We start from the raw sequence: 26716 nt of genomic DNA, 5'->3' as shown, positions 1-26716 counted from the left end.
TAGGTACCAGTCATTCTTCTAAGAGCTAAAATAGCAGTGAACAAGCCAGATAAAGTCCCTGCCCTCTGCGGCTTCCTTTTTAGAGGAGGGCAAACAAATACTTAAGAAGTAAACAAGTGAGAAGATTTCATAGCAAAAAGATAAGAAGACAATAAAGCAAGGTGAAGGGGTAGAGAGTGCCGAAGGGGCTGCTTTGATGGGGTGGTCAGGGGGGTCTCTTTGAGGCGGTGATGTTAGCTCAGAGCAGAGGAGGAGCCAGCCCTGAAGACGTACTAGGATGAAGGCTCCATGGGGCAGGGCTTTCTGAGGCTCTGTTCACTGCTGTAGCCCCAGCACCCAGTGCCAGGCACAGAGTAAGTGCTCACTAAACACCTGTTGAATGAATAAGCGAATGAACAGGGGAATGGCAGCCGAGGCAGAAGAAACTATAACTGTGTCCCAAATCCAGCACCTCACCAGCTGGCCGGAGGCTCCCTCCTGCTTCGTGGAGAGAAGTGAAGCCTTCCAAGCTGGGGCCCAGTTTCCCCACGTGTCCCACTTTCCTTCAGTCTGCCGTGGCTGTGATCCCAGTTTGCCAGCTGTTCTTCCATCACAGCCCCTGGGTCTCAGAGAAGCAGAGAAGTGGTCCAGGGGAGCTGCCACATGTAAGGCTGTGCCCAGAGCACACTCAGCCCTGCCAGTTACAGCTACCCAGGCGCCTCGGGGCCGTGGCAGATGTGCATCCTGGCCACACGTGTTAGTCTGGGCACGCAGCTACTAACTAGTCCCAGCACTCTCGACAGACTGAAGGTAGGAAAGAGTGCGTGCCTGCCAGCCTCACCTTGATGGGCCCTGGGATACGGGATCTTCCCCTGGACAGCACTTCCCGTGAAGTAGGGACAGAGTGTACACCGTGAGGTCCAGAGAGAAAGTGTGTGTTTGTGTGTGTGTGTGTGTGTGTGTGTGTGTGTGCGTGAGCACACATCAGCTCTGTGCATATTTGGAAAGGAGATTTAAGTTTTATACAAACATTAGGCAATTTTGGAGTCAGTGCCTGCTCACATGGCCCTTTCAGCCCAAGGACCAAAGGGATTAAGAATTAGCTTGTGTGGGCTAATGCACCACCAGACTCATGGCTACAGCAGGCAGGTGACAATGCCCCAGGGTTGGTGCAGGGCAGCCTGCACAGTTTTAACAGCACCCATTCCACCCTCAAATGTGCCCCAGATGAGATTATTAAAGTATAACACCACTAGGCTGCAGGCTGTGATGTCCTCCAGATCCCCCTTCATTAATGAAGGGCTCTTCCCCAGCTGCTAGGAGGGCTGCTGGCAGATAGACCCCACTGTCAGCCCCTGCAGGGAGAGTGACCCCTAGAAGGGCAGCCCGTATCAGTGAGTGACCAACGTGAGGGCATAACAATTCTGAAGATCGTCCCAGCATCCCTAGAGGTCAGCTGAGGCCTCCTTTAAGGCTGCATTGAAGCTCAAGTTCTCCCTCTGCCCTTCTCTTTCCCTCTCCCACCCCTCTGGATTCCATTCCCTTAAAAAATGACCTGCATACTGAACTCAGAGTCTGATTCCTGAGGAACCCAACCAGCAACAGTCAGCATCTTCAGTGGGGAGACTCTGGATTTGGATTCAGATTGGGTTTGAACCCCAGCTCTACCACTCATTAGTTATGTGACCTTGCGCCTTTCTGACCCTCAGTTTCCAAATCTGTAAAATGGACATAATGGTGCACACTGCCTAGGGCAGTTGTGGGGATTAAAATATGGAAAGCATTTAGCATAGTGATTGACATATTTAGTCACTCAATACCTAGGAATATTAAAAATGATTTTATAGCTCTGCCCTTAACTGGCTGTGACTTGGGAGAGTCACTTTCTCTCTCTCTGCCTCAGTTTCCTCCCCTATAAAAAGATGGTTTGGACTTGGGCACTATTACTGACATTTCTTAAACACCCACTCTTACCAGGTTTTGTGCCGAGCCTTGTACTTTATTCCACAACACAAGCCTACTAGGTTGATATTTCTTACTTTTCACCATCATCCTCATTTTACAGAGGCCAACAAAGGCATCAGGAGGCTGAGGAATTTGACCCCAGAGTACCCATGTGTTAAGTGATGGAACGGGATTGGAAGCTGGGCAGACGGACTTCAAATCTCATCTCCACACCAGAATGCGCCGATGTTTCCCTCAATTAGATGATGCACACACTCCTGCCAGTGCTGACATTTTTTAGGATCACACGACTCTGTCTCCAGCTTAGTGGAAAACATTTGCAGAAAAGATCAACTGAATTCTATCAACCCTTTGGCACAGCTGTGAAAAGCCAGAGGCAAAGCAGACAAAAGTGATTGACTACAAATCGCAGGTCCCAAAAAGACTGCTGGTGTGGCCACTTCTATCTCCATATACCCAGGGACAGCTTTGTTGCTGTCACCGGGCTCCGGGCTGGTGAAGCTGAGCAGGGCAAACTTTCACCAGGCATCCCTCTCAGCCGTGCGTCACACCCTCTCAACTGCAGCCTCACCCACAGCCTCGATCTGCTGGTAGCAACCTGTGATCACAGTCAAGGGCTGGGGCATTTTTTAAAGGGTATTTTGAAGTTCCTCAGGTGAAAGGAACCTAGAGTACAGGTATAACTTTTTAAAGACTCACATCTGTGTTTTCCCCTCGCTTGCAATCTAAATACTCTAAATAATCTAAATTTGTTTCAATGGCACCTCTAAGAGAAGAGCTTCTGAGATAGTGGATGACAAGCAAAACGTCAATTCTCCTGGGAATTAGCCCTTGGAAGACCTCCCCGCCCCCCATTTGGCCTGCAGGAGGGGGCAGACAGTGGTCATCCTACAGACAGGGTCCAACATCTGAAAAGACATCTCATGCTAACCCTGAGCTGGGCTGTCATGGGTCTTTTAAGAAGCAATGGACATTTTCTCTTATGAAGAAATATCACCTTTACTGTGTTGCCCGTTTCAAAAAGCATACAACGTTTCCCTAAAGAGCGTAAAACGGCACTCTACATACAGATGACGCAACTGTCCTCGTTCTCTCAAAGCCTAGCTTGTCAGGCACCAGTGCGTCTCCCACACAGCCCAAAGGGAGAGCGTCTGAGTCATTTTAAAGCTCATTATGGAACTGCCTAAAACCCTTCAAGGATTCGTGGTACCCAAGGCACTCGAATGTTTGGCCCCAGTCCCCTGTCCAGCCTCCCTCCTGGCCCTGCAGTCCTGAGCTACCTGTACTTCCCTGCATGTGCGGCGCTAATGCAGGCCCCGGGATTCTGTCCATGCACTGCCCTCTGCCCAGGATGCCCCCTGCCCCCTCCTGGCCATCTGACAAATGCACACTGGCCTTTATGGCACAGACTGGCCCTGATGTGCCTGGGTGCTTTCACTGTCTGTGGTGAATTTTGGGGGAGCCTTCCCCAGGCTCCCACTGCCACTGGAAGTGGCTTCACTTTGGTAAGTGGCTCATCTCCTTAAATTCTTTCTTCCTGTGCCTTTCTCCTAATTAGTAGGTGGGATACTCTCTTTGCAAACAAGACCTTCAACACAGCACACCTTTCCTGGAACGTAAGTGACAATTCAGAATCCATTTTCCAAAATAGATATTCACCAGATTGAACTAAATTGAAGTGAAAGAGGAATCTGTTTTGCCATAACATGCTTCTCTGTTTGTGCCCACCCTAGCGCTCCCAAGACACCTTGCCAAGGTCTAGTTCCAAACCCAGTACGAAGTCCCACACCGGCTCCATGTTCAAGCTACAGCATTTCTCTACTGATCATCTTCTGCCTCTCCCACTGACAGCCCTAGGCCCACCACCCTGGACCGTTTCCAATGTCTGAATGCCTCAGGCTGTTTTGTGGTCCTGGGCCTTTGCACGTGCACTCTCTTTGGAAAGACTTTCTGAAACACACCCATTTGATAAACTCCTGCTGTCTTCAAACCCCGCCCCCCACCCGTTAATGTGTCTGAAGTCTTCTCGGGAGCAACATAGACCAAGCGTTTAGAGTGTATGTACCCAAGACAGGCCCCTGAGATTTCACAAGCCACCTTTGGCTTCACCATCCCCATCGACCAATCAGCTCATCAGAATCCCATTTTCAAAGAGGCTTTGAACGGGCAGCTTATACACACAATCTCATAAAAGAAACAAGGCCGAGACTTTAGGTCTCCCGACAAGTCTGGGGCTGGGAAGTCCATCTCTGTCACCCTTTCCAGAAGCTCAAACCAAATATTTTCATCTAACTTTGAGGGGGGCCAGGCAGGCACATGTGGGTTCCAATCCCAGCTTGATCATTTAACCTAACAGAGCTTCAGTCTCCTTATTTGAAAAATTAACCTTGTTACCATCTAACTTTCTTCTGAGCATTAAATGATTTCTGAACTGCTTGGTATTTAATAAATATTTCCTTTTCTCCCCGAATAAAAAGTGCATAAACATGAGGGTTTTACGTATGCTTGGTATATACATGCAAGTGTGAGCACACACACACACGTGCACACTCACCAATCCATGTCACAATCACACAGACATACCAACACCCCGAAGGCAGAATGATGTCCTCCCTCGGACTCGCATCAAAGGAACACGCTCAACCTCTTAATTCCAACTTGGAAGCTCTAAGCACACATGGAATGTCGGCCCCCCCATCTCTCCTGCTTTCAGATCACACTCGTCAAAGGCACACTTGAAAATACCGTGACATCTCATTCCGCCTTCAAAACATCTACTCAGCTCCATAGACTGTGTGTGTGTGTGAAGGGAGATGTGGAATTCTACACCTTTTCTTTCTTTTGTTAGTAACTCAAGTCTCAGTAATACAAATTTTAGCAAAAACAGACTGGAAGCATTGTAAAATCACCTGAAGAGGTTTATGTGTTGATCGATTCCTGTCTAACATATGCATTTGACATCAGGTACGGAAGTTTTCTTTATCCGTAAATTTAATAAATGATATTTTTAGTGATAATAGTTAAGGATTCTAAGCACATGATGGAAAAAAAACCACTTTGAGGGACTTCCTTGATGGCGCAGTGGCTAAGAATCCGCCTGCTAATGCAGGGGACACGGGTTCGATCCCTAGTCTGGGAAGATCCCACATGCGGAGCAACTAAGCCCGTGTGTCACAACTACTGAGCCTGTGCTCTAAAGCCCGCGAGCCACAACTACAGAAGCCCAAGCACCTAGAGTCTGTGTTCTGCAGCAAGAGAAGCCACTGCAATGAGAAGCCCGTGCACCGCAATGAAGAGTAGCCCCCGCTTGTTGCCACTGGAGAAAGCCCACGCGTAGCAACGAAGACCCAACACAGCCAAAAATAAATAAATAAAATAAATAAATTTATTAAAAAAACAACAACAAAAAAGGAACCACTTTGATTCACTGCTAGTAAGTCTGCAACAACAAACAAGTGTTTGGGACTAATTTGGCGATATAGATCTAGAGTCAAAAAATCTAGAGTTTTCAAACCCAGTAATTCTGCTTTGGAGAGTCTGCCCCCAGGAAATAATCTCAACATTGGAAAGAGCTTTATGTACCAAGGTATTCTTGTGGTATTTTCGTAATAGTGAGGAGTCAAAAACAATCAAATGCCCAGAAATAGAGGAATGAGTTAGTGAACGACAGTGCGTCGACCTAGTAGGATAATGTGACAACCATGGTTGATCACTGTACTGTCTTTGTTTCTTCATCACCAGATTGGGAGCATTTTAAGGGGAAGAACATAGACAGATGAATGAATGAATGAATATACACATGCATACATGAATGGTTTAGACATATATAACTGTTTGGAAATATACACATGATGCAATATTAGGTAAAAACAAGACACATAACATTGTAGCAAGATTACAACTACTTTTCCATACAGAAAAGTCTAAGGAGATTAGGAAATAAACCGATATATGAACTGACATGGAGTAACTTCTAAATAATTCTGTGATTTTTTTCCTTCTGTATTTCAGCATTGTTTGAATTTTCTGTAATTAGCAAATAGGAAAATAGGACCTGCCCCTTGAGGTTGGTGTGAAGATCAAATGTCTTAGATGTGAAATCTTTAAGTGCTTAGACATCGATATTCTGTACAGAATGCTCAGGGGAAAAAAATACACACAAAGTCAGCTCTTGTAACTGAGGGAAGGAAGTGACAACATGCTTGAGGACATTCATACTCTCAGCCCAGCCTTGATGACAAATGATTCTCTCCTACACGAGCTACATGTTGTCCCTTCAGCCAGGACCATAATGACAGACATCTAGTGCCCCTCAGACATCATGTCACAGGACAGGAATGATGAGAGCCTCTCATTTCCTGACTAAGGGGAAGCAGAAAAGGGACATGCAGCAAAGCCCACGCTGCCCTGCCCGGTCCCGTGGCGACCACCGCCCCGCGCTTCCTGCTGCCAGACAGGGTGTGTGCGGTGGGGACGGTGCCATGTGCAGAAGGAGATGGCAGCCCCAGCCCAGGTGGTGCTCCTGGGATCAGGGCCAGCGCCCGGCCTCAGATGTCACTGTGCTGCACGGGGCACCGACGGCTCGGAGCCCCGACTCCTCTGCACATAGTTCCCAAACGCTACTCTTCCTGACACGGCCCCGGGCTTGTGCAGGCCTAGTCACTACACAACAGGGTGCAACAAACCTTAGAATGAAAAGCAGGAGGACTGGGCTCCCGCCGCGCTCTGCGGCCAGTTGGACGCACTCCTTGGCTGGCATGTAAACTGCTGTGATGTGCTGCTGGCATTTGCCCTCTCTATGCATGTGTGAACTGAGAGGGGCTTGAGTTCATGGATGTGAGAGGGTCGTGGGAGCTATAAACTACGGGACAAAAGCAAGGAGAAAGATGAGGCCGCATCACATCGGAGAAATTAGGAAGACAATGAACTTACCGCTCTCTGTGAGGGGAGGCAAAGCCACCGAAGGGCAAAAACCGGAAGTGTCGTTTTGAGCAACTGCAAAAGAAGACAACGGCAGCCCTTTAGCTCTTTTTCACCCTTTCGATCATTGAGTCCTGAAAGGCAGGACTAGAGGTCCAACCTGGTGACAGAAAAGTCAAACTTGGAAGGCAGACGGTGGGCCCACAGTGCCCAGCACCACTCCCACGTGGTCAGAACGGGCTAGGCTGTGCTGAAGGGACGTCCTGACACCTCAGGGGCTTAAACCAACCTGGCACCACGCGCTCACTGCAGCTGGGCTGCTTTCTCTCCTCTGTGTCACCCTCCCTCGAGGCCCAGGCCGGGGAGACGCCATCAAGCCCCTGCCTCACAGACACTGCGGCAGGGGACCTCACTCCTGCTCTCACAGCTTCGCCGACGAGTGACACACAGCACTCGCCATCTTCACAGCGTTTTCCAAAGCCAGCGGTGAGGAAGTGCAGACCTACCGTGTTCCAGAGAGTGAGCACCCAGGGACACACAGGGAACGAGTGAAACGCCCACCACCATGGCTTAACGGACTCACTCAGGGAGGGCACTTAGCCTGTCTGGGCCTCAGTTTCCACATCTGTACACTGAGGATGACACAACATATGCTGAGAATGGCTGTGGGCATGACAGGAGGTAGTGTAGGGCCAGACACAGGGTGGGAGTTCACTAGACGGCAGCTATTCACCGCAGGCTGCGTGGCAGGTGGACGGAGCCTGGAGTAGGAGGGCAGACAGACTGGGCTCGAACCTCCATATGCCTCTTAGAAGCAGGGCAGATGGACAAGTTACCTGGCTTCTTCTGTGCCCAGCTTTGGCGTTGGCACATGAGGATGATGTCAGAATTAAATGAGAAACCGTGCAGACCCAGCAGGTGACCGTGAGAGCCCATTATCCCCTTCCCCTTCCTCTTCCTTTACTGAACAAATCAAAATCTTCAAAGCCTCAGCATCCTTTTCTTCCAGTGGCCCAAACTAGGAGTGCTGTCAGATCTTCTCCCTCTCTGAGCTATGGTGTAGCATGGTCAGGGGTCAAGGGTCATGGGTGGGGCCCACAGTCAAGGGTCAGCAACCCAGGGTGAGATTGTGTGACCTTGAGCAAGTTGCTTCACCTCCCTGTCCTCAGTTTCCTTGTCTGTAAAATGGGGGTAATGACAGTACCTCTCTCAGGGTTGTGAGGCTTGGATGAGTTGTTGTATGTAAACCTTTGGGCATACAGTAAGCACTCAATAAACGCCGGCCACTATTCACTCTTTTTTTTTTTTTTTTTTGTGGTACGCGGGCCTCTCACTGCCGCGGCCTCTCCCGCTGCAGAGCACAGGCTCCGGACGCGCAGGCTCAGTGGCCATGGCTCATGCGCCCAGCCACTCCATGGCATGTGGGATCTTCCCAGACCAGGGCACGAACGTGCGTCCCCTGCATCGGCAGGCGGACTCTCAACCACTGCACTACCAGGAAAGCCCCACTATTCACTCTTAATATCGCCCTTTCACAGTGACACACCCTTGTCCTTGACTCTTGGTCTTGTCTGCCTCCATGAAAAGCCTCGAGTCAGAGTCATGCTCTATTCTGGTCCCCGAAGTCCCGGTTTGGGTTCCCTCCCATCCCGTCCCCTCCGCCGCCTTCCTCACTTTGGTCAGACATGCCACGACCCAGCCTCCCTGAGTTCTCGAGCCCCCAGCTGTCGTGTGTCTCTCCTGCTTGACTCCATCTGCCTAGAAGCACCTGCTCCTGGTCATCATTCTATGGCCCTGGTTCCCAGCCTTCGGCAGACATTGGAATCCCCTGGAGGGCTTGATGACACACACCACGTTGGCCCCATCCCCAGACTGTCTGGTTCAGCAGGTGTGGGCTGGGGCCTGAGATCCGGCGTTTCTAACAAGTTCCCAGGTGAGGCTGACACTGCTGGTCCAGGGACTCACGCTGAGGGTTGCTGAGCTAAGGCTCCTGTCACCCAACATTCTGTGAGCTCCTCCCACAAAACTCAGAATGACTCAGAACCACCCACCATGCTCTACAGCGCCCAGGGGCCCAGCTTGTTTATTTAAATGTCCATCTTTGCTTTCTCAGAGCAAAGACCCTGAGAGTCAGTGCAATCTTCAGAAAACAATCTGATGAACCTACATCGAGGGCATTCCGATGCCCACACCCTTGGACCCAGTAATTCTGCTTCTGGAAATTTATCTGGAAATTCAAAGCAAGCTCGGTTTGCAAAGGAAACATTTATACAGCACTAATGAAACACTGGAAACCGTATACGTCTAATGCTGTGAGAACAGTGAGGCGAGCTGCCGCACATCCGCGGGGAGAATTACTATGCGCGCGTCTCAGCCAGGCATTCATCACCTAGTTCTGGGGCTGCTGCTGCTCTACTTACCCTTCCTCATCCTCCATCAGTGTTTCCTGACGGGGGGCTGTCGGCCCTTTGGGTGGGACCTTCTTCACTGTACAGGAATAGCTGAGCCCTGAAAGTTCTCAGCTTCCCTGGGCCGCGGGGCACTGAGCCTCAGCCCCTGCGAGGGACTCCGTCCCTGGGGACGCCCCTACAGAGCATCATACCGTGCAACCTTGACCAAGTTGCTCAGCTAATTCATGCTTGTTAAACAGATGGATGGTAACCCTTCTGCTTCTTCCCAGCTCTGCTTTCAGTGACATCAAGCTGGTGGCTTGAAATGGGCTGTGGCTGGAGTATTTACACCACGGAAAGTGGCAACCGCTACAAAACAACAAATCAGGGCCCCTGCCACCCTCCCCAGTTGTAACACATTTGCCAGCACAGCAGAGAATGCGGGTAAGGATAGACCCAACCTCATCACATTCTTTGGGGACCAAATAAGATGTTGCCTGTGAAACACTAGCCTAGCCCTGGAGCCCACTCCGTGCTAAGTAAATGGCAGACACTCTTGAGGGGATGTGAGTGATGATGTGAAGAGCGGACTGCACAGTGAATTCTCCTACGTGTGGTGGTTTCTACATGGGCTGCAGAGAAGCATAATTAGAAGAGCTGGTCATTTCCTTTCCATTTCCCATATCTAGAATAGCTACAGGGTCCAAGTACATTTGCTTAACAGAAGAACAAAGGAAGTGTGAGGCTTCGGTTGTTTTTTTTAGATGCTGCCTGTGACTTTGTAAACAAACCAAAGATCCTGCCCCACTTGCAAGTCACGCACAGCTGCGGAGCGAATGGCAGCCCAGTTCTCCGAGAGCAGCAGGTACCAGTGCCCCAGAGGCCGCCCCCTCCAGGCAGCCCTGAGCTCTGGGGCAGCTGGACTGCAGAGCAGCCTTCTTACCCTGTACTCCCACCTTGGTTGCTAAGATGCTTCCGCGTTGGGTCCTGCTGTTGGAAAGTGGCTGCCAACAGCCTCATTTGCATCATAATTGCTTGGCCTGAGCCTCTCAGTTTGGTGCTCAGACCCATGCAAATTTCTGTTCTCTGTGGACAGCAGTCAGAAAGCACACGGCTGCAGGCTCTCTGGGGGCCCCTCTGGGCGCTCCCTGCTCTAGGTTTGTGCCTCTCTCCTGGATCCTAAGAGACTCAACTCCCACTTCTGTTTTGAGAACACAGCCCAGTACCAGGGTTATGTTGCCCGTGTGCAGGTCTCTGCGGCCCCGGGGGCTGCAGGGCAGGACCACCCACTATCCCTACGCAGCGGCCACTGCGCCCTTCACCCAGCTTTCCTTTATCTACGCCCAGATTTTCCCCCAGAGTGGCTTTTGCATAATCTCTTATAGAACAAAATTTCTTGCTCCCCTTTTGTGCTTCAGAAGCCCCCGTGGGTCCCCCCCACCGTAACACAAGCCACAGGGCTGAGTAGTTCTCTGATACAGAGGGAATAATTACCTCCCGGTGAGGGGATAGGAGAGTACCAGCCCCACAGGCGTTGTAAGTGAATGCAGGGAGAGTGCTGGAGAGTTGTTTCTGACATTAGTAAGTGTTTGAGAGATGTTCATGTCTCTCACTTCTGCCTCCCCAGCCAGGCTAAACGCTCTTGGGGAGGACCTTCTACCCCTGATGCTTCCATGGTGTTTGACACATAGTAGGAGCTCAACAAATAGCCCTTCCTTTCCCCTTCCTCAGTGTCATTCTTCAGAAACAGAACCTGTGTTACCTTCTTTGTGTCTGGCTCTCAGCCTGCAGTCAAATCAGGGGTCTGTGCTCATCACTCAACAGAGATGCCAGTACACTAAATGACCAAACCATGGATTTGAAGTGAGGGCAAAGCCTATTAACGGAAATTCTTTGCAAGAATTCCTTTGTAAAAAATCCGTGTCTCCTGTGCTGACAGAGAGGTCATCCTTCAAGGCTCAGGTCCCCCTGTGCAGGCTTCCCTGGCCCTGCAGGGGCCCTACTTCCTACTATTGTGTGTGATGTATAACTGATTCACTTTGTTATAAAGCAGAAACTAACACACCATTGTAAAGCAATTATACTGTAATAAAGATGTAAAAAAAAAATCTAACCACTCAATTAAAAAAATAATAATACAAAGATAAGGATGTGGGGAAAGTAACGACAATGTCAGCTTGCCTGTTGGGACTTTCCAACGTTACACTAGGGAAGTTTTGTCTACTACAGAAAACAGAATACACCACCGTCTAAGGTTCAGAATCCAGAAGATGAGTGTGTTTTGGCTCAAAATATATCACAAATCAGAAGGTGGCTTTGCACTAGGTCAATGTGACCCAGCGGAGAGAATGGTCTAATTTATCGAACCAGTTTCCCTGAGTAAGGTTCCTTCTCTCTGCCTGGGTCTTAGGAGGAGATAATCCATCACGTCTTGAGACTTAGCCCACCACCCGCAATGGGTGGTGAAGACGACTTAAGGGAAAAAGACTGACCAGTGAGGACCTAGTTCTGCTCCGATGGAGAGTCATGGGTCACACCAGGCCACCAGAACCCCTGCAGCTGGCCCTCTTCTGAAATGGAAAATTCAGAGCCACTCACACCAGAATGGCCGTAAGCCATGTGCATCCCGAGGTGTTTCTCGCCCAGGGGTCCTGAGAGACTGACGCCATTTTGGCATTTTTCGATTTTTCTCCCCACTCACCCAGACACAGAAAGCAGGCGGCATGCAGGGTGAAAAGCTGCCTGCTTGGGCAGCTCCAGGCCAGCGGGCCAGAGCCTGCAGGAGGTGGTCCCTGAAGCATAAAGGAGGGTGTAGGAGGCTTTCAGTAATGGATTTCCACCAGTCTGAAGCAGAATTAATTTCTTGCTCCCATGTTCCCACAGCACTTCATGCATATGACTGTTCTAGAACTGAGCCTATGATGCTACAATTAATCATACGTGCCCGCATCTTCTTCACTAGGATGTGAGCACCTAAGAAAAAAATGACTACATCTTATTAACCCCACACTTCCTAGTGCCCAGCACAGTGCATGACCCAGTATGGACACTCGATAAAGTTTGAAAACTTCTAGATTTACGACATGAGCAATCCAGAGCTAGAACGGCTTATTTACCTACAGGCTGTAACTCCTCCTTAAGTTGTGAGCGCCTGGAGGACAGGAATCATTTCTTATTCCAACTCAGCCATATAACACAGTGAATACGTCATATGGCTGAGGAGAGCCATATAATATGGATATATGGTTGGTTATTTGGACCCAGTTCTTTCTGACTAGGTCCACAAATTCTGGGTCCAAATTCTGTCATTTACCTGCTATGTGTGACTTTGGGCAAGTGACTTAATCTCCCTGAACCTCAGCTAACAGTGGTTATGAGGATTCGGTGAGATAACACTTATAAAGTGCTTGGCATCCAGCCAGGCACACAGTAAGAGCCCAGGGATTAGAGGCTGGATTTGTAAAACCAGAGGCCCCCCGGGCGTGGCTGACATTCGGTCAGTGTCTGTCGAATGAATTTGTAATTCCCTGCCCTGCAGTTCCTGGTCAGAACTCCTGAGTCCCCAGCCTGACCCCACAGAATATACATTGGAAAAAGTCAGTGGTCTGTGCAGTCAGATAAAAAGAAACAGAACAGATGGAAAAAGTGGGGGCAATAAGCACCTTGGGTTCTTTTCCTTGCTAACTCCTGCCAGATGTTGTAACCCTGTGATATGATTCCCATATTTCTGAACAAATGAATTATTTCTTAGCCTCTTTTTATCCAATTCTTCCCTGAGCAATAGAAAGATGAAAAATGACATTTTCCAGCTTTGGGTGGGGTGAGGAGATGGGAAGAGGTGTGGGAGGACAGCTGGGCAAGGAGGCACTGTGGGCTGAGAGTTCAGTTCTAAAGGCCCTAAATACCCAGAGCTGGCACTGGAGCTCCTGCGGGGCCACCATCCTAGGCAGGCGTTCACTCCCCGTCCTCTATACGGCACACCCTCCCCCCTAAAGAGAAACCCACTGAGGATGTTTCATCATACACTCCTGATGTTTTTCTTAAAACAATTCAAGATGTTAAAATAAAATAAAAGGAATAAATAGAGTGAACTCAGATCAAGTCACAGGATGCTCAAAGTAGACGTCAGCAAGGAAGATTCTTTTCAGCCTGGTAACAATCAACCCCAAAAGACTCTGCCTTGAAGCCACAGAATGTCTCGGGGGTTCGTAGGCTCATGAACAAATGTCAAGGACCAGATTCCACCAAAAGCCCCATCCCAAGCCTCTCGGGTTGGACGTAGCTCTGGAACAAGAGGTCAACCTACTGCTGGTTTCGTTTATTAGTTTTATTTTTTCAGTTTATTGGTCAAATGGTTGTTTGAGTTGAGCTGGCAATGTGTCCAGACAGTTTCACATACAGTCACTCATGCCATATGGGAGACCTGCCAGGAGGCAGCAGGTAAAGGGGAAGAGTGAAGTCTGGAGTCTTGAGAGCTGGGTTTGCGACCTGACTATGCTTCTTGATGGCTATGTGGTTTGGGTCAAATAACTTCCACTGTCTACACCATACTCTCCTCATCTTAAAATGGAGGAAATAATGTCTACTCCATGGAGGCATTGAGTAATATATTGTATAACCCGTGTAGAAGCCGCAGCACACATGTAGACACACAGTGGGCACACGAGGAATGTCAGTTCTCCTCTCCTTTCCTACATTGGGCAAAGCATTGTGTTGGGTGATATGCAGAATGTGAAATCAAAGTTACAGACCTCTAAGGTTCCTCCAGGTCAGACATCCTGTTACTCTCATTTCTAGGGCAAGGACCAGGCCAGGGCCAGACTCTCTCCCTTAAATTTAAAGCTTGAACACAACCACCAAAACCCTCTGGGGCAGACTGAGGAAGACAGTGTCACACTGAAGAGGTTGTCCATTCACTCCTGCTGAATACATCCATGGAGCTGAGGCCTAGTTGGACATCTTTCCTTTGAGTCTACAAGCAGACTTTCAATACGTTCCTTTTCTGCTTACGTTAAATAGAATCTGTCTCTGTTGCTTGCACCCAGTGAATCCTGACTAATCTCCTCCCGGGGCCAAGGACATCATCCTAACATACAGTTGAGAAGCAGTCAACTAAAGATGTCCATGTAGCTGTTCGGAGAATATCACTTACCAGGCTTCTGGTACCACCCGAAGGGATAAGTGCGGACCTCAGTGTCGGGAGAGCCACAGTCCAGAATGCGCCAGGCTCCTCCATTTTCCTCACTGCACATCTGAATTCCCAAGCTGTTCAGAGTTAGGCATGTCACCTCTCCTCCTGGAGCAAAAAATATCGAGGACCAGGGAAATGATCATGATGGAAGATTCTAACGGAATGAGAGAAATTCTGCAAACTCATTCTTCAGCAGACTTTTGAGGTGCAGCACACTATTCCAGTGACGATCTTAGTCACTGATGAAAAACCCGCTACCTTAATGAGCTTCTGATCAAAGAGGACATCGATGGAGACAGCACAGAACTGTCGTGTGCCTAGGGCTATGCTGGGGCTGTGTTTGCATCATACTCCTTGGTCCTCACTCAGCCCTAGGAGGAGGGTAACATTTCTATCCCTATTTACAGATAAGAAAACCGAGGCTCAGAGAGATTAAGTCGCTTGTCCAGAATCAAGATTTAAATGCAGATCGTATGGATGGATCCAAAGTTCACACTACCAAGCTGCCTGACCCAGGTCTTGAAAGCTGAGCAGAAGACAGCTGAGTGAGCCATGGCAGGAAGGCTACTTGGGTCAGGGAGAAGAGTCGTGTAACGCTGACTGGGCACTGGGCCAGGGGCCATGTCCCAGCTACCGTGTTTATTAGCCACCTCCCCTCTCCAAGCCCCCACCTCCCATCTGTGAATGAAAGGCGCTCTTCTCCACCCACACGAGGAGGTGCTGAGGATTAGATCAGACTGTAGACGCGAACGGGTTTTCTAGACTGTAAAGTGTCGTGGGAGTTACCATTATTACCTTTTAACTGGGAAACGTTAAGAAAGCCAAAGCCCGTGCAGCACGGGTCCACGTCACACAGGCGTTCACATTCGAAGAAGCTGGAGGAAGGGGAAAAGAGCAGGCCTGAAGGTTTGTGCTGGGCAGGACCTATGGGGCAGGCTGAATCGCTACCACTGCCTTCTGGGGGCCTGCCCTCTATGACGACCCTTTCCTGAGTCCAGACACACAAGCTCTGCTCCCGCAGCGCCCATCCCAGCACCAGAGTCAGACTGATCTCCATTTCCCACCCTCCTTCTTGTCCCCCTTCCTGTCGGCATGGGTGGTGCCCAGCCAGAACTCAAGGCAGACTATCCTGTATCATCTTTTAATCTGCATTTGCAAAAGCAGATCTTAAATGCCAGCAGCATGGCGTAGTTTCATAAACCAACAACACTTCGTAGATCAACAATTCATAGATCAATGACTCTCAAATTGTAACTTCAACGGGGGAGCTTAGTTAAAGCTCAGATTCCCGAGCCCCCTGTAAATGCTGATTCGGCAGGTCCAGGGTAGGACCCAGGAATGCAGTTTGTAAAAAGTCCCCTGGTAATTCTGATGGGTGAGATCGACAGACTGGTGGAGAGAAACATCACCTTTAATGAAAACAACTAAATTACAGCTGACTAGTTAAATCAATAATAGAATACATTTTTTAAATAAAAAATTAAATAAATTGAAAGCCGTGATATGCCTATGGTCCCGCTGGAAGTTCTGCTTGCTCTCTGGATTTTCAGTGCAGCACAGGAAGACTTGGCTGGTCAACTTTATTACAATGCTTGATAACTTGTATTAACTGATAAAACACGGGTCAGTGTTTCCCTTTTGCGTCAGCTGACCAGATATTCAGGGCTAAATGTTGTGCTGACTATTAGTAACTGACCTTAGCCATGGTTTTTAGATAGTTACCTCCTTAGTACTTTTTCACCCTTTGCTTTGGGTTTTTCAGTCTTTTATGCTTGTGCCTTTAACTGATATTATATCACCATCTTTATGAAAACAGAAGGGTCGTTATTAAGTATTGCAGTGGGGCGGGAGTGAATGGAAACAGCTTACCCATTGGAAATGGATTTGTTAAACATGGGCACTTTGTTTCTAATGGAAATCCCCGTCAGCTTTTGGAACGGCAGGCGAGTGTAAAAATTCTTCACTTTATCTTGCAGTACAACTACACAGAGGGAAGAAAGACATATTATGTAAGGAGAGATGTGCTGTAGCCATAAAGATACTTTTGTAGGGGGACAAAGGTATACAAACCACACTGAAAGCTTCCGATTAAGATGGCGTATTAAACCCATGTACTTACAGTCTACTCCCACCCCAAACCTCACTAAAATCATAGTAAAGGCATATACCCCCAAGGCAAAAGAGGATAGGAGAGGGGAGAGAGAGAGAAATTTTGAAAGTTAGAAAAACACAGAGGAGTAAAAGTTGACCTAAGAACGCTGAATTCTCAACTTTTCTGTGGGAAGAACTGAGAAGCAACCCCACACACCTTCTGGAATCCCCCAAAGTTTCAGTATCAGCAGCAGTGGGATGAAAGTGAGCTAAAACAGAATGGGCTGGAAAGCTTCTGCAGAAGAGTTAGGTCTCCAGAGGCCCTCCTCTTTTTTCCACAGCCAACAACTGCCCCTTCCTACCATGGAAGGATGGGGTCTCTTGGGGGTGCCAGGTTGAGTTGTAATGGAGGGGGTACCACACCGAAGCCGGGGGATTTTTTCCAGTCAGTCCACATGGTGAATATTGAGATCCCCTAATTTTCCAATCTTATTTGGCATCTAAACCACAAGCATCCAGGCTCACACCCCCAGGCCAGATATTACAAGATTCCTCTGGAGGAAGGGCCTAGACATATGGACGTGAGGGAGTCCCCAAAGGGTGACCCAACTAGATTATCCTACCAAGAAAGCCCAAGTCAACAAGCTCCCACAACACACTCAGAGCTTCCCAGTTAGCCCCTGTCTTACATTTAAGTGGAAAAATCAAGGGTCACCAGACACCTGAGAAAGGCCTCCAGCAAGGAAGATAGAACAGTAAATGAAAGATCTCAGCATGATGGAAGAAATGAAGACTGGGCAAGGTGAACCCCCCTCCACCCAAATAGTATTAATGTTAAACATTAATAAACATTAATGTTCTCAAAGGGGTAAAATTAACTTCTATCTTGTTGAAGCCACAGTTGTTGGGATTTTCTATAATAAATGGCCAATTGGAATTCCACCTGCTATGTGCAAAAAACATGATTTCTATGAGCAGTGGGATTCCAGAGTGAGATTATTCTCTCTAGTCAATTTGATGCATTTCTAAATGCCTTTGCACCTCTACAAGAAGCCTGGGTAACTTTACTTTTAGACATTTTTTTTTTTTTTTTGGCCTCTCCACACAGCCTGTGGGATCTTACCTCCCCGACCAGGGATCAAACCCGTACCCCCTGCAGTGGAAGCGCAGAGTCTTAACAGCTAGACCGCCGGGGAAGTCCATTTTTCAAGGAAGAAGAACTGATCTGGATATTTGTAGAGCCACAGAGGCAGCAGCCCACTAAAAACGCAGTTTGGGTTGATCCAACAAGCACTCACCTTTCTTCTGGAAGAGGGCACTTGGCCTGTGGGGCAGGATCAGTCTGCAGCCTTTGGGACTGGACTCCATGACATCATCACACACCTGGGCCTCTGGGTAGAGGGTGCAGGTGAAGTACAAGGGTGCGCTGTCTGTTACCTCTGCCAGCTGACAGAAAGAGGGCTCCTGGACACAGCCTACAGGCAAGAGAACAGTTGGGTGTTAGTCCTAGGGAGGCCAGCAGTGGAGGGTTACCTCTACAGGACCTTCTGGGAGAAATGCCCCGTGGGGACTCTTCCCAGGCAGGGAAGAGGCCCAGGTCAGTCAAGGCTGTCCAGTCTGGAAGGCCCAAGAAAAACACTAGGGTTCTCCTGGCTGGGGAGAGGGCCATGCACGAAACAGGGCGTCCAGGTGGCTCCAAAAAAAGGCAAAGTCCAAGAGGGTGAGGGGTCAGCTGGAAACTCAGCAATACGGGAGCAGAGAGGGTAAAACTCCATTGGATCTGCCCAGGACCATCTCAGAGGCAGTCAGGACCTCAGACCACAGGCCACAGGATGTAAAATTTGGTGGCGCTGTGAACAATCTCCCCTGTTCCCGTGTCAGACTTTGCCACTGGCACACGTGAGCTCCCTCATGGGGAGGCATATGGCTGATTTTGATTTTCTTATTCCCAAGGTGAAACACAAGGCCTAGATCACAGCACCTGTGCAACACAGCATGTGCCTGTTAGGTAAAGGATGGATGGATGGATAGATGGGTGGATGGATGGATGGGTGGATGGATGGATGATAGGTTCTGAGAGCAGAGTAGAGACTAACTACACGATTAGCTTCTTGAAGATATGGGTTATGTCCTGCCTTCTGTATCACCCATGACACTAACACTGAAGGGACCCCTGAGTTATGCTATTGAATTTGATCATATCTGTGTCTCAAGAGTTTTTAAACTAGGCCTGAGATGCCTGACCACAGGGTGGAGAAGAAGGAGGAGGAGGTCTAAGGATACTTACGAGAAAGACACCACAGATTTGCCTGCTGCAGTGAAAATAGGTGTTTGAAAAGCCAGTGCTGCTGGCTGGGCAGGGATCGGTTTCCATTGACAATGACTTGGTTAAGGTCCACAGGGGAGAAAAGCTCTGTTGTCAAATCTGAAAAAGAAGGGGCAAGTCAACTTCCTTTGCCTTTATCTCCATGGTGAAAATCTCTGTCTCTCTGTCTGTCTCACACACACACACACACTTGCAGGCTGTGTGAGGCCACAGCATGTCTGGAGTCAATAGGGTTGGGAGCCTTGTCAGGCAGGACAGATTCAGAAGGTCCCAGAAAGCCCTAAAAATTATGGAGTTGCAACACCTTAGAATCTTGGTTGGGGAGAAAACTTGGGAGCCATCTGGTTTAACTTTTCACCTAATGCAGAACTCTTCCCCACGATATTTCTGGCCGAGGTCCCTGCAGCCCTGCGTGACATGTCTGTGCCCACCGCAGCCACCCACTCCATCATTAGGACGTTGAGGAACCAAATCTGCCCCTTTGTAAATGTGAACCACTGATGCTCCTTCTGTCTTCCGAAGCCACATGGAAGTTCTAACTTCCTCCCAATGGCAGCCTTCATCTGTGAAGACAGCTCTCAGCTCCGCTCAGCCCCAGACTTGAAAGTTCCAGCTTTCATATCTCCCACCTCACCCCACCCCCCATCTTTCTTTGTGTCTTCATACGCCATGATTCTGGCTGAAGGCTCTTCTTGGGTACACCACTGCCCACGGGACGGCAGTCCAAGCTTTCTTCTTGGTCCGGACTCTACCTGCATTTGGAGCTTCATCTCTGATTGCTTCAACTCACACTCAAGAAGCATGTACATTACACTACATTAATCATGTAGTTAATCGCTATTCTGCTCCCAGAACACTGGTAATTCCAGCTCATCACCTCACTGCTTGCTGCCCCAGGACTACTGTCCGTGCTCACTTGCCCTTTACCCCCTTCCTCGTCACCTGCCTAGTCCTCCTGGGCTTCAAGGACCAACATTGCTCCCTCCTGCTCTGATGTTCAGTGGCTCTATAAAGAGGGTCTCCAGCGTTGAGGGACCTAGCACCCCAGCCCAGGAGTAGGGGCACATTTCTGCACCTCATGAGGGCTCTGACTTCCCAGAGGGGCTTTCACTGGGGGCATAAAGCGGATCATGGAATGAGCTGGGGCAGGTTTACAGCATCCCTTAGCTTGGGGCCCTGGAATGAGGGGCTCTACAGCCCACGCATACCCCACGTTGCCTTGGACTGCAGCATCTTCTCAGAAGCCCACTCTTCAGGCCACTTAAAGCAGGCTCACAAAGGCCCTCACCAACAACTACCACCAAAGGGGATAAAAGTGTATGAGGTCTGGCAGGGCCAGAAGTTTAGTGCAAACAGAGACCCCAGGAACCGTGTCGCCAGTCCCTCCTCTGTGCAGCCACCGCCCTTTGGGTTATTGCTTCCCATGCTACTGTACCATGGCTGGTTGCATGCCTGTCTCCCTGCTGAACCATACCTGGCATAGGTAGGAGCGCACACACCACCCCTTAAGACAGCAGAGGAAGAAAGGAAAAACAACATAGCCAGCCTAGAGGCTCACTTGTAGATCCTGGAGTCACACTTTGTCCTCAGAGCCTCTGCACAGGCTGTCCCCCTTGCCTGGAACTCCTTCACCCAGGTGTTCTCTGGAAATGCCTGGCAGATCTTCCAGGCTCCTCTGAGAAGCCCCTGTTACCTGTTGGAGGCTGCCAAGCATCCTCCCTCCCTGCAATCCCTCTGCACTGACACCCCATCGCAGCCCTCACGACCCTGGCCTGCCGTGGCTGGCACATGGGAATTCTCACCAGCCTGGGAACTTCTGAGGGCACCGAGTATGTGCACCAAAAATGTCTGCTGGGTGAAAGAATGGCTACTGTAGCCTCTCAGTTTATCCCTGATGCTGCATTAGGAAGAATCCATTTTCGACTTGTTCTCTCAAAACTTTGCAATCCTCTTGAAGGCCAGGAGGCCAATAGGGGGCTGCCAGCTGGGAGGTTGTTCTCTGCTTTTCTGTGTGTGTCTAAGACACTCGGAGTAACTGCAGTAACTGGAAGCAGAAAGGGGAACATTCCTCGCTGTGCTGTGACTGGGAAAGGCCCTTCTGGGGAGCACGGAGGAGCACCGGCCAGGGAAGTGACCCACTGCAGGGGAGCCCATCAACGGGGCTTCTCCTGCAGGGGCGTTATCTCCTCAAGTCCAGGAATGTAATCAGCTGGGAAGGGGAAACCCAAGCTGGGCTTTGCCTATTCACCCTGAAGCCCTCCAGGGTCTCCCGGTGGGGGAGGAGAGGCAGGCCTTCCTGTGGGAATCATGTGATAGCTTTGTAGATGCGCCCGGCACAGTGGATAATGACGGATTTTACAGAACATTCTCAAGTACCAGGAAAACATTCACATTTACATGGCCGTGAGCGGTCTGGCTACCGCTCAGAGGCGCTGCTAAGGTTGGGGATCACGAACGTAAATGTCCCCAGGGCAGGCTGGCCTGCAGGAGTGTAGGGTGCTGGGGGGTAGGGGCAAACAGGAGAGCCACACCCCATGGAGGGGGCAGCTCAGCTCAGCTCGAGGGTGGTCGCCAGGCAGAAATTTGAAGCCTGCGCTGCTAGAGCTTTTCCTCTGTTTTTCTCTACAGAAGCTGGAAATCTGAATTTTTATATAAAATCTTCCAATTTAAAAATATTGGCTCTGTTAAATAAAATCAGAAGTCTACTCTGCAAATCAAACAGAACCCGTCTGCCCTGTCCGCCAGGGGCCACCAAGACTCAGCTCTCAAGTCCATGCTGTCTGCACCTGGGAGCAGCTTGTGTTCTAGAAGAACCTGGGCCTTAGAGTCAGCTGACCAGGGTTTGAATCCCAGCGTGGCTGCTTCCTTAGCACTGGACCAGCTGAAGCGAGGGCTACCAGGCACTCTGAGCTCCGCATTGCTCATTGGTAAAATGGGAAGAATGACAGCGATGAGCAGGGCTGTCAACGTTTGTGCGGCGATGGATTTAAAGCACCAGAGGCAGGGCCGGCACCCAGGAGTCTCAAGGGGGAGCGGGCTCACTGCTGCTCCCCTGCCTGGTGAGCTCACTCCCCCTGCCCCTGTGGCAGCAGAGAAACCTGAACAGCAGCCATGGGCTTGGGAGGCTCCCAGGACACAACCAATATGCCGATTGCCAGTGCAGGCAAAGATTGGACAGGAGAGGGGCCAGGTCTCTGTGCAGGAGGGACCCAGCTAAAGGCTTGCACCTGAGAACAAGAAGGGGAAGGCTCCTGTGAGGGTGCCCACTCCCCCACTCCCCCCAGCTCGCTGGCAAGACTGAAGCTGCCACTACAAACCTCTGAAGGTGCAGAAGGGCATAGCTGTTAAGGCATTTGGACGGGAATATGCCCCGTGACCCTAGCACGGTCCCCAGCTGGGATCTGCTGTCCGACAGGCAATACAGGAAGAGAGATGGGCTGGGGACAGAACCTTCTGGAAGGCTTGCTACGAGCCAGGCTCGGTGCTAGGATCATAATCCCAACTACCACATAATAACAGCTACCGGTTTTTGAGCACCTGCTCTGTGTCATGGCAACTTATAGAATTACATCCTCTAATCCCGTCTCATGGGGACTGCTATTACTCTCATTTAAAGAAGGAGAAACTGAGGCTCAGAGAAGATGACTCGGGGTTGCACAGGCAGATGGAGACAGGGCTGGGATTCGAACCCTGCTCTACTGACCTGAGGGCCACACTCGGAATCAGGACACAGCCCTCGAGCCCTCAGCTCTATGGACACAGAGCAAACTCATAACTGCTGAACAGCTAGTATGGGATGAGCCCCAGTTGTAATGATTTATGTACATGATCTCATTTTTATCTGCACCAAAGCCATGGGAAAGGGAAGAAACTACCATTGTGTGGGCATCTGGGGATATTATGTACCAGGCAATGTGCCAGATGTCTTCCAGGTATGTTCTCTATAAGAGGATAAGTGGAAAGCAAGGTACGTTCTACACAGCAGGAATCGAGGCTCACAGGAGGTGAGCAAAGTACCCATGGCCATGCAGTTCGTAGTGAGTTGCCAAAAGCCGCTCCAGCCCATCTCTCTGCTGTGCAATGTGGTGTTTCTCCCCTCTGGTGTGCCGTCCCCCACCACCGTGCTGCAGGCTGACTGCCTCCCCTCTCCCTACCCCCTCCTCCCCTCCCCTCTCTCTCTCTCTCTACCTGGCTCTCTTTCCCTCTCCCTCTGCCCCCAACCGGGACTTTCAGCTCCACCTAAGGAAAAACAACTGTAGCCTCGGGCAATGGAGAAGCCTCAGACACCACACACACGCTGCCCCTAGGAAGCTGTGGATTTACATCTTCCACTGCATAAAATGACTCTCTCTCAAGAGACCCTCACAGACATCTCATCCATAAACAGTTCCAGAACATGAACATTTTGCTTACATTCTTCAGCGTGTACATAATCGAAGGCACTGATCACCTTCAGATGAACTTTGCTCTTTAATAGTCTTTTGCTGGATTTGTTATTATGGTTGTTTTCTTTCTCAGCAGCAGTGGTGACTTTGCAGTCATTTCACCTTACTTTTTGTGCCAATTGCCCCTCCGAGGAGCGGTCCGTATTAACGAAATGGATAGTGGATTAGAAGCTTAGACGGGGTCCATGGCTGCAGAATGGAGTGGTGTTCATGGGTCCACTCATCGACCAGACCCTTGGCATCACCATCTGTCTCCCCAGCCAGACACCAAGTATATTAAGAGGTTTGGGATGGGTACCTGTTTCTGCTGGAGACGCTGGCCTTGGTTCCACAGCTCGTCTGCACCCCATAGACTCAGACCGAGACCCCATGTCAGAATCTAGGAGAAAAAAAGAAAAGGATCGCTGTTCTAATATTGGGGAGGAAAAGGGGAGATATTCCTCTGGTCAACAAAATGGTAATGACAATGTAGGAAACACTCATGGTCCACAGCCAGGTGCCCCAATACAATCTGGAACAAATCCAGCGGCATAGGTCTGCATTCTTCGTCCTTTTGTGGAACATCAGCCACCCTCTCCGTAAGAGAACTATTATTGTCCTTGATATTGAGATTGCTAGCATTGGTAAAGTCTTTTAGAGTTAACAGGATATGCTTATAAATATTGGTCTTTACGACCCCCTGTGAAGGGAAGGAGTAAGACCTCCATTTTACTCTTGAGAAAACTGAGACTCACAGACTTGAAATAACTTATCCCAGAACATGCAGGTGGAAAGTAGATGAACTGGAAGTTGAAAAAATTAAATGAAATTCCCAAGTCAGGAACAGGTCTTCCGTGACGGGGGAACCAGGTTTTAGGCAGGTCTTTGGGTGCTTCTGTTTAGTGGGGCAAATGTCCTGGGGAGAAGCAAGTCCTTAATTTTTCACCAGCTAGCAAATCATTTACCAGAATTTTAATTTTTTTTAATTGCGGCATCACTGACGTACAATATTATATGTTAAGGTTGTACAATATAGTGATTCACAATTTTTAATGGGTATACTCCATTTATAGTCATTAAGCTACAAGGCTATATTGTACAACACAGAAATTTCTAATAAATAGAAAGCACTGGACTTGGAACCAGTGTCTGGGTCCCACCCCAGGACCACCTCCTGAGATGCTCCTGTGAGCATCTCACTTAACCTCTCCAAGTCTCTTTTTTTTTTTTTTGTCTGAAAAGTGAACAGAATATCAACCCCGCATGTACCATATGGGTATTACTAAAGGAGAAAAGAAGTGTATCATCTCATTATATCACCTTAAAATGAAAACCATGATGGGCACCTTCCTTTCATCTTCCTCCCCTCTCCTCTCCTTTTCTCCTTCTTCTTCCTTCTTCCTTCTCCTGCTCATCATCCACCATCATCACCACCACCATCACTCACATTAATTAGCATGGATGATGCACGAGGTACTGTACTAAGTACGTTACAGGAATTACTGAGCCAATGCTCACACAACTCTATGAGGCCAGGACCATTTTTATTGCCTTGTCACCCATGTGTTCAAGCTCACACGGGTGGGAAGTAAAGGAACCAGAATTCTTACCCAGTCACTCTAAGCCCACCCTTTGTGCTCTCTCACACTATTTCACAGGCATAGAATCAGGTCACCAGTCCTATCTCTCAGAGGACTGGAGATCAGTCAGGAGGGATCATGGGAAGAGGAGGGAAGTGGTACAGTGGCCGGGATCTTTCCCCATGTCTCTCACCCGGCACCTAGGACCATGACACCTAGGACCCCCGCCTGTCTGCTCCCTCCTGAGGCTGGGGCCCTTTCCAGGTCAAGGCTGTGCCTCACTCATCTCTCTCACCATGTTAGACTCATTGTACATGCCTTCCACAGTCCCTGGCTCTGAGTAGGCACTAGGTCAAGGTTCATTAAATTCAAAGGAGAAAAAAGAAAGCAGAAAAGAGATGCCAAATATGCATTTCATCTGAGCCCAACCTGTCCCATGAACCCACGGTAGCATCAGCTCTAAGCAGGAGCCCATGGCACACCCCCCTGGGGTCCTGTCCCTCACCGAGCCTCGGGGAAGGAGGGGCCTGCGGCTGAGGCTCCCTGGAGAAATGCCTCCTGTAGTTTGTGGTGGCCTCAGAGCTCCCATCCTACTAACAAGGGCAGCTTGTGGTCAATGAACTTGATCTCACAGGAACCAGTGCTTACTTCCTTCATCCTTCCTTAGGTTTCCACACTTTTCATTTTTGTTTTACACTGTGGTATCTTATCTGATGAGAGTTGGGGCCCTTCTATCCACACAGAGCACTCACTTGGAAAGTAAATCTCTACATTGTTTCTCTGGGGAGCAGAGTGCCTTGTGAGTGAGAAGTGGGTCCAGACCGTCTCCTATGATCAGTGTCTGCTCACCCCCTCCCACCACAGAGCTTACCTTTCCAGAGATAAACCTGCTGGGAACTGGTAAAGGTGCTCCGGTTTCCTTTCAGGGGTGTCAGACCTGCAAAGAAGATGTTTATTTGTACGAGCTTGAGTGTGCTTGCTCCTACTGGGGACCCACCGTGATCGTAACCGCCTTACCTCCCCAACACTGGCCCCTCCTGGGCCTGAGACTCTGTTTCCCACACAAGGCACATCCCAAAATCTTCTCGAAGCTTTCCTCCAGCTGCTGGTACAAAACCAGAGCTGGCCAGAATTATGGATGTTAGCATAACTGATGCCATCTTGGGCCCCTACAATCCTTTCTGTCCTTCCACTGACCCTGCCTAGGGCCGTACTGTGCCATAAATCACTTCTCTGTCATCAAGAGCTTTGTAGTTAATAGATATTGTTTAATGATCGTTAGGTCCAGGTGGCCTCTATGCTCTGGTAGCCTCCAAACAATGATGAAGACCTTGGCTGATGTATTTCCAGCACACGAGAGTAGTTACCCATTCATAAACCTTCACTTAGGAATGCACGTCCTGTTTCCAAGCACGTACCCCCATACGCTAGGTTAATTATAAAATTGTCCTAGTGGCTCCTCAGTAGTGCAGAGTGCAGCTACTTATGCTTCCAGAGCATTGATGCTCAATCCCCATCCCGCCCTGTGAGCAAGTTACCCTATAATAAATAGACCCACTGATTATTTCGAGCTGCCTGCCTCATTTTACGGTGTCAAGATACCGTCTCAGTTCAGTGGGCACTTTTCGTTCCCTCCATCCTCCAAAACCAGAGCCCACGTGTCTTTCTTAGAGCACCAAAAGGACTATTGTAGGGAGGGGTCAGGATCCTGCGACACTGAGAATCACTTAAGGAACTATGGATTGGTTTAAAGTGAGCCAAATTCATAGAAGCCTCAACAGCTGTGTTAATTTTCCTTGTCACTTACATCCTCTGAGAGTCTTGCCCCATTGGCAAATGGGGATGGTATT

General features: G+C 49.4%; 1 protein-coding gene across 1 annotated transcript in view; it reads right to left on the bottom strand.

Annotated features, from left to right (window-relative positions):
* The window catches only part of TG (thyroglobulin), a 242494-nt gene that overhangs the window by 130392 nt on the left and 85386 nt on the right, over positions 1-26716 (bottom strand). Inside the window, exons 28-35 of the mRNA XM_019931980.3 lie at positions 25738-25803; positions 23606-23686; positions 18824-18961; positions 17835-18011; positions 16315-16426; positions 15241-15320; positions 14407-14550; positions 6877-6939 (exon numbers count right to left, since the gene is read on the bottom strand). Coding sequence (XP_019787539.2) covers positions 6877-6939; positions 14407-14550; positions 15241-15320; positions 16315-16426; positions 17835-18011; positions 18824-18961; positions 23606-23686; positions 25738-25803 — 861 coding nt within the window. The remainder of the gene's footprint in view (positions 1-6876; positions 6940-14406; positions 14551-15240; positions 15321-16314; positions 16427-17834; positions 18012-18823; positions 18962-23605; positions 23687-25737; positions 25804-26716) is intronic.

Source organism: Tursiops truncatus, chromosome 17, assembly GCF_011762595.2.
Source record: "Tursiops truncatus isolate mTurTru1 chromosome 17, mTurTru1.mat.Y, whole genome shotgun sequence".
NCBI classification, from domain to species: domain Eukaryota; kingdom Metazoa; phylum Chordata; class Mammalia; order Artiodactyla; family Delphinidae; genus Tursiops; species Tursiops truncatus.
This window is presented reverse-complemented; position numbering and strand designations above follow the sequence as displayed.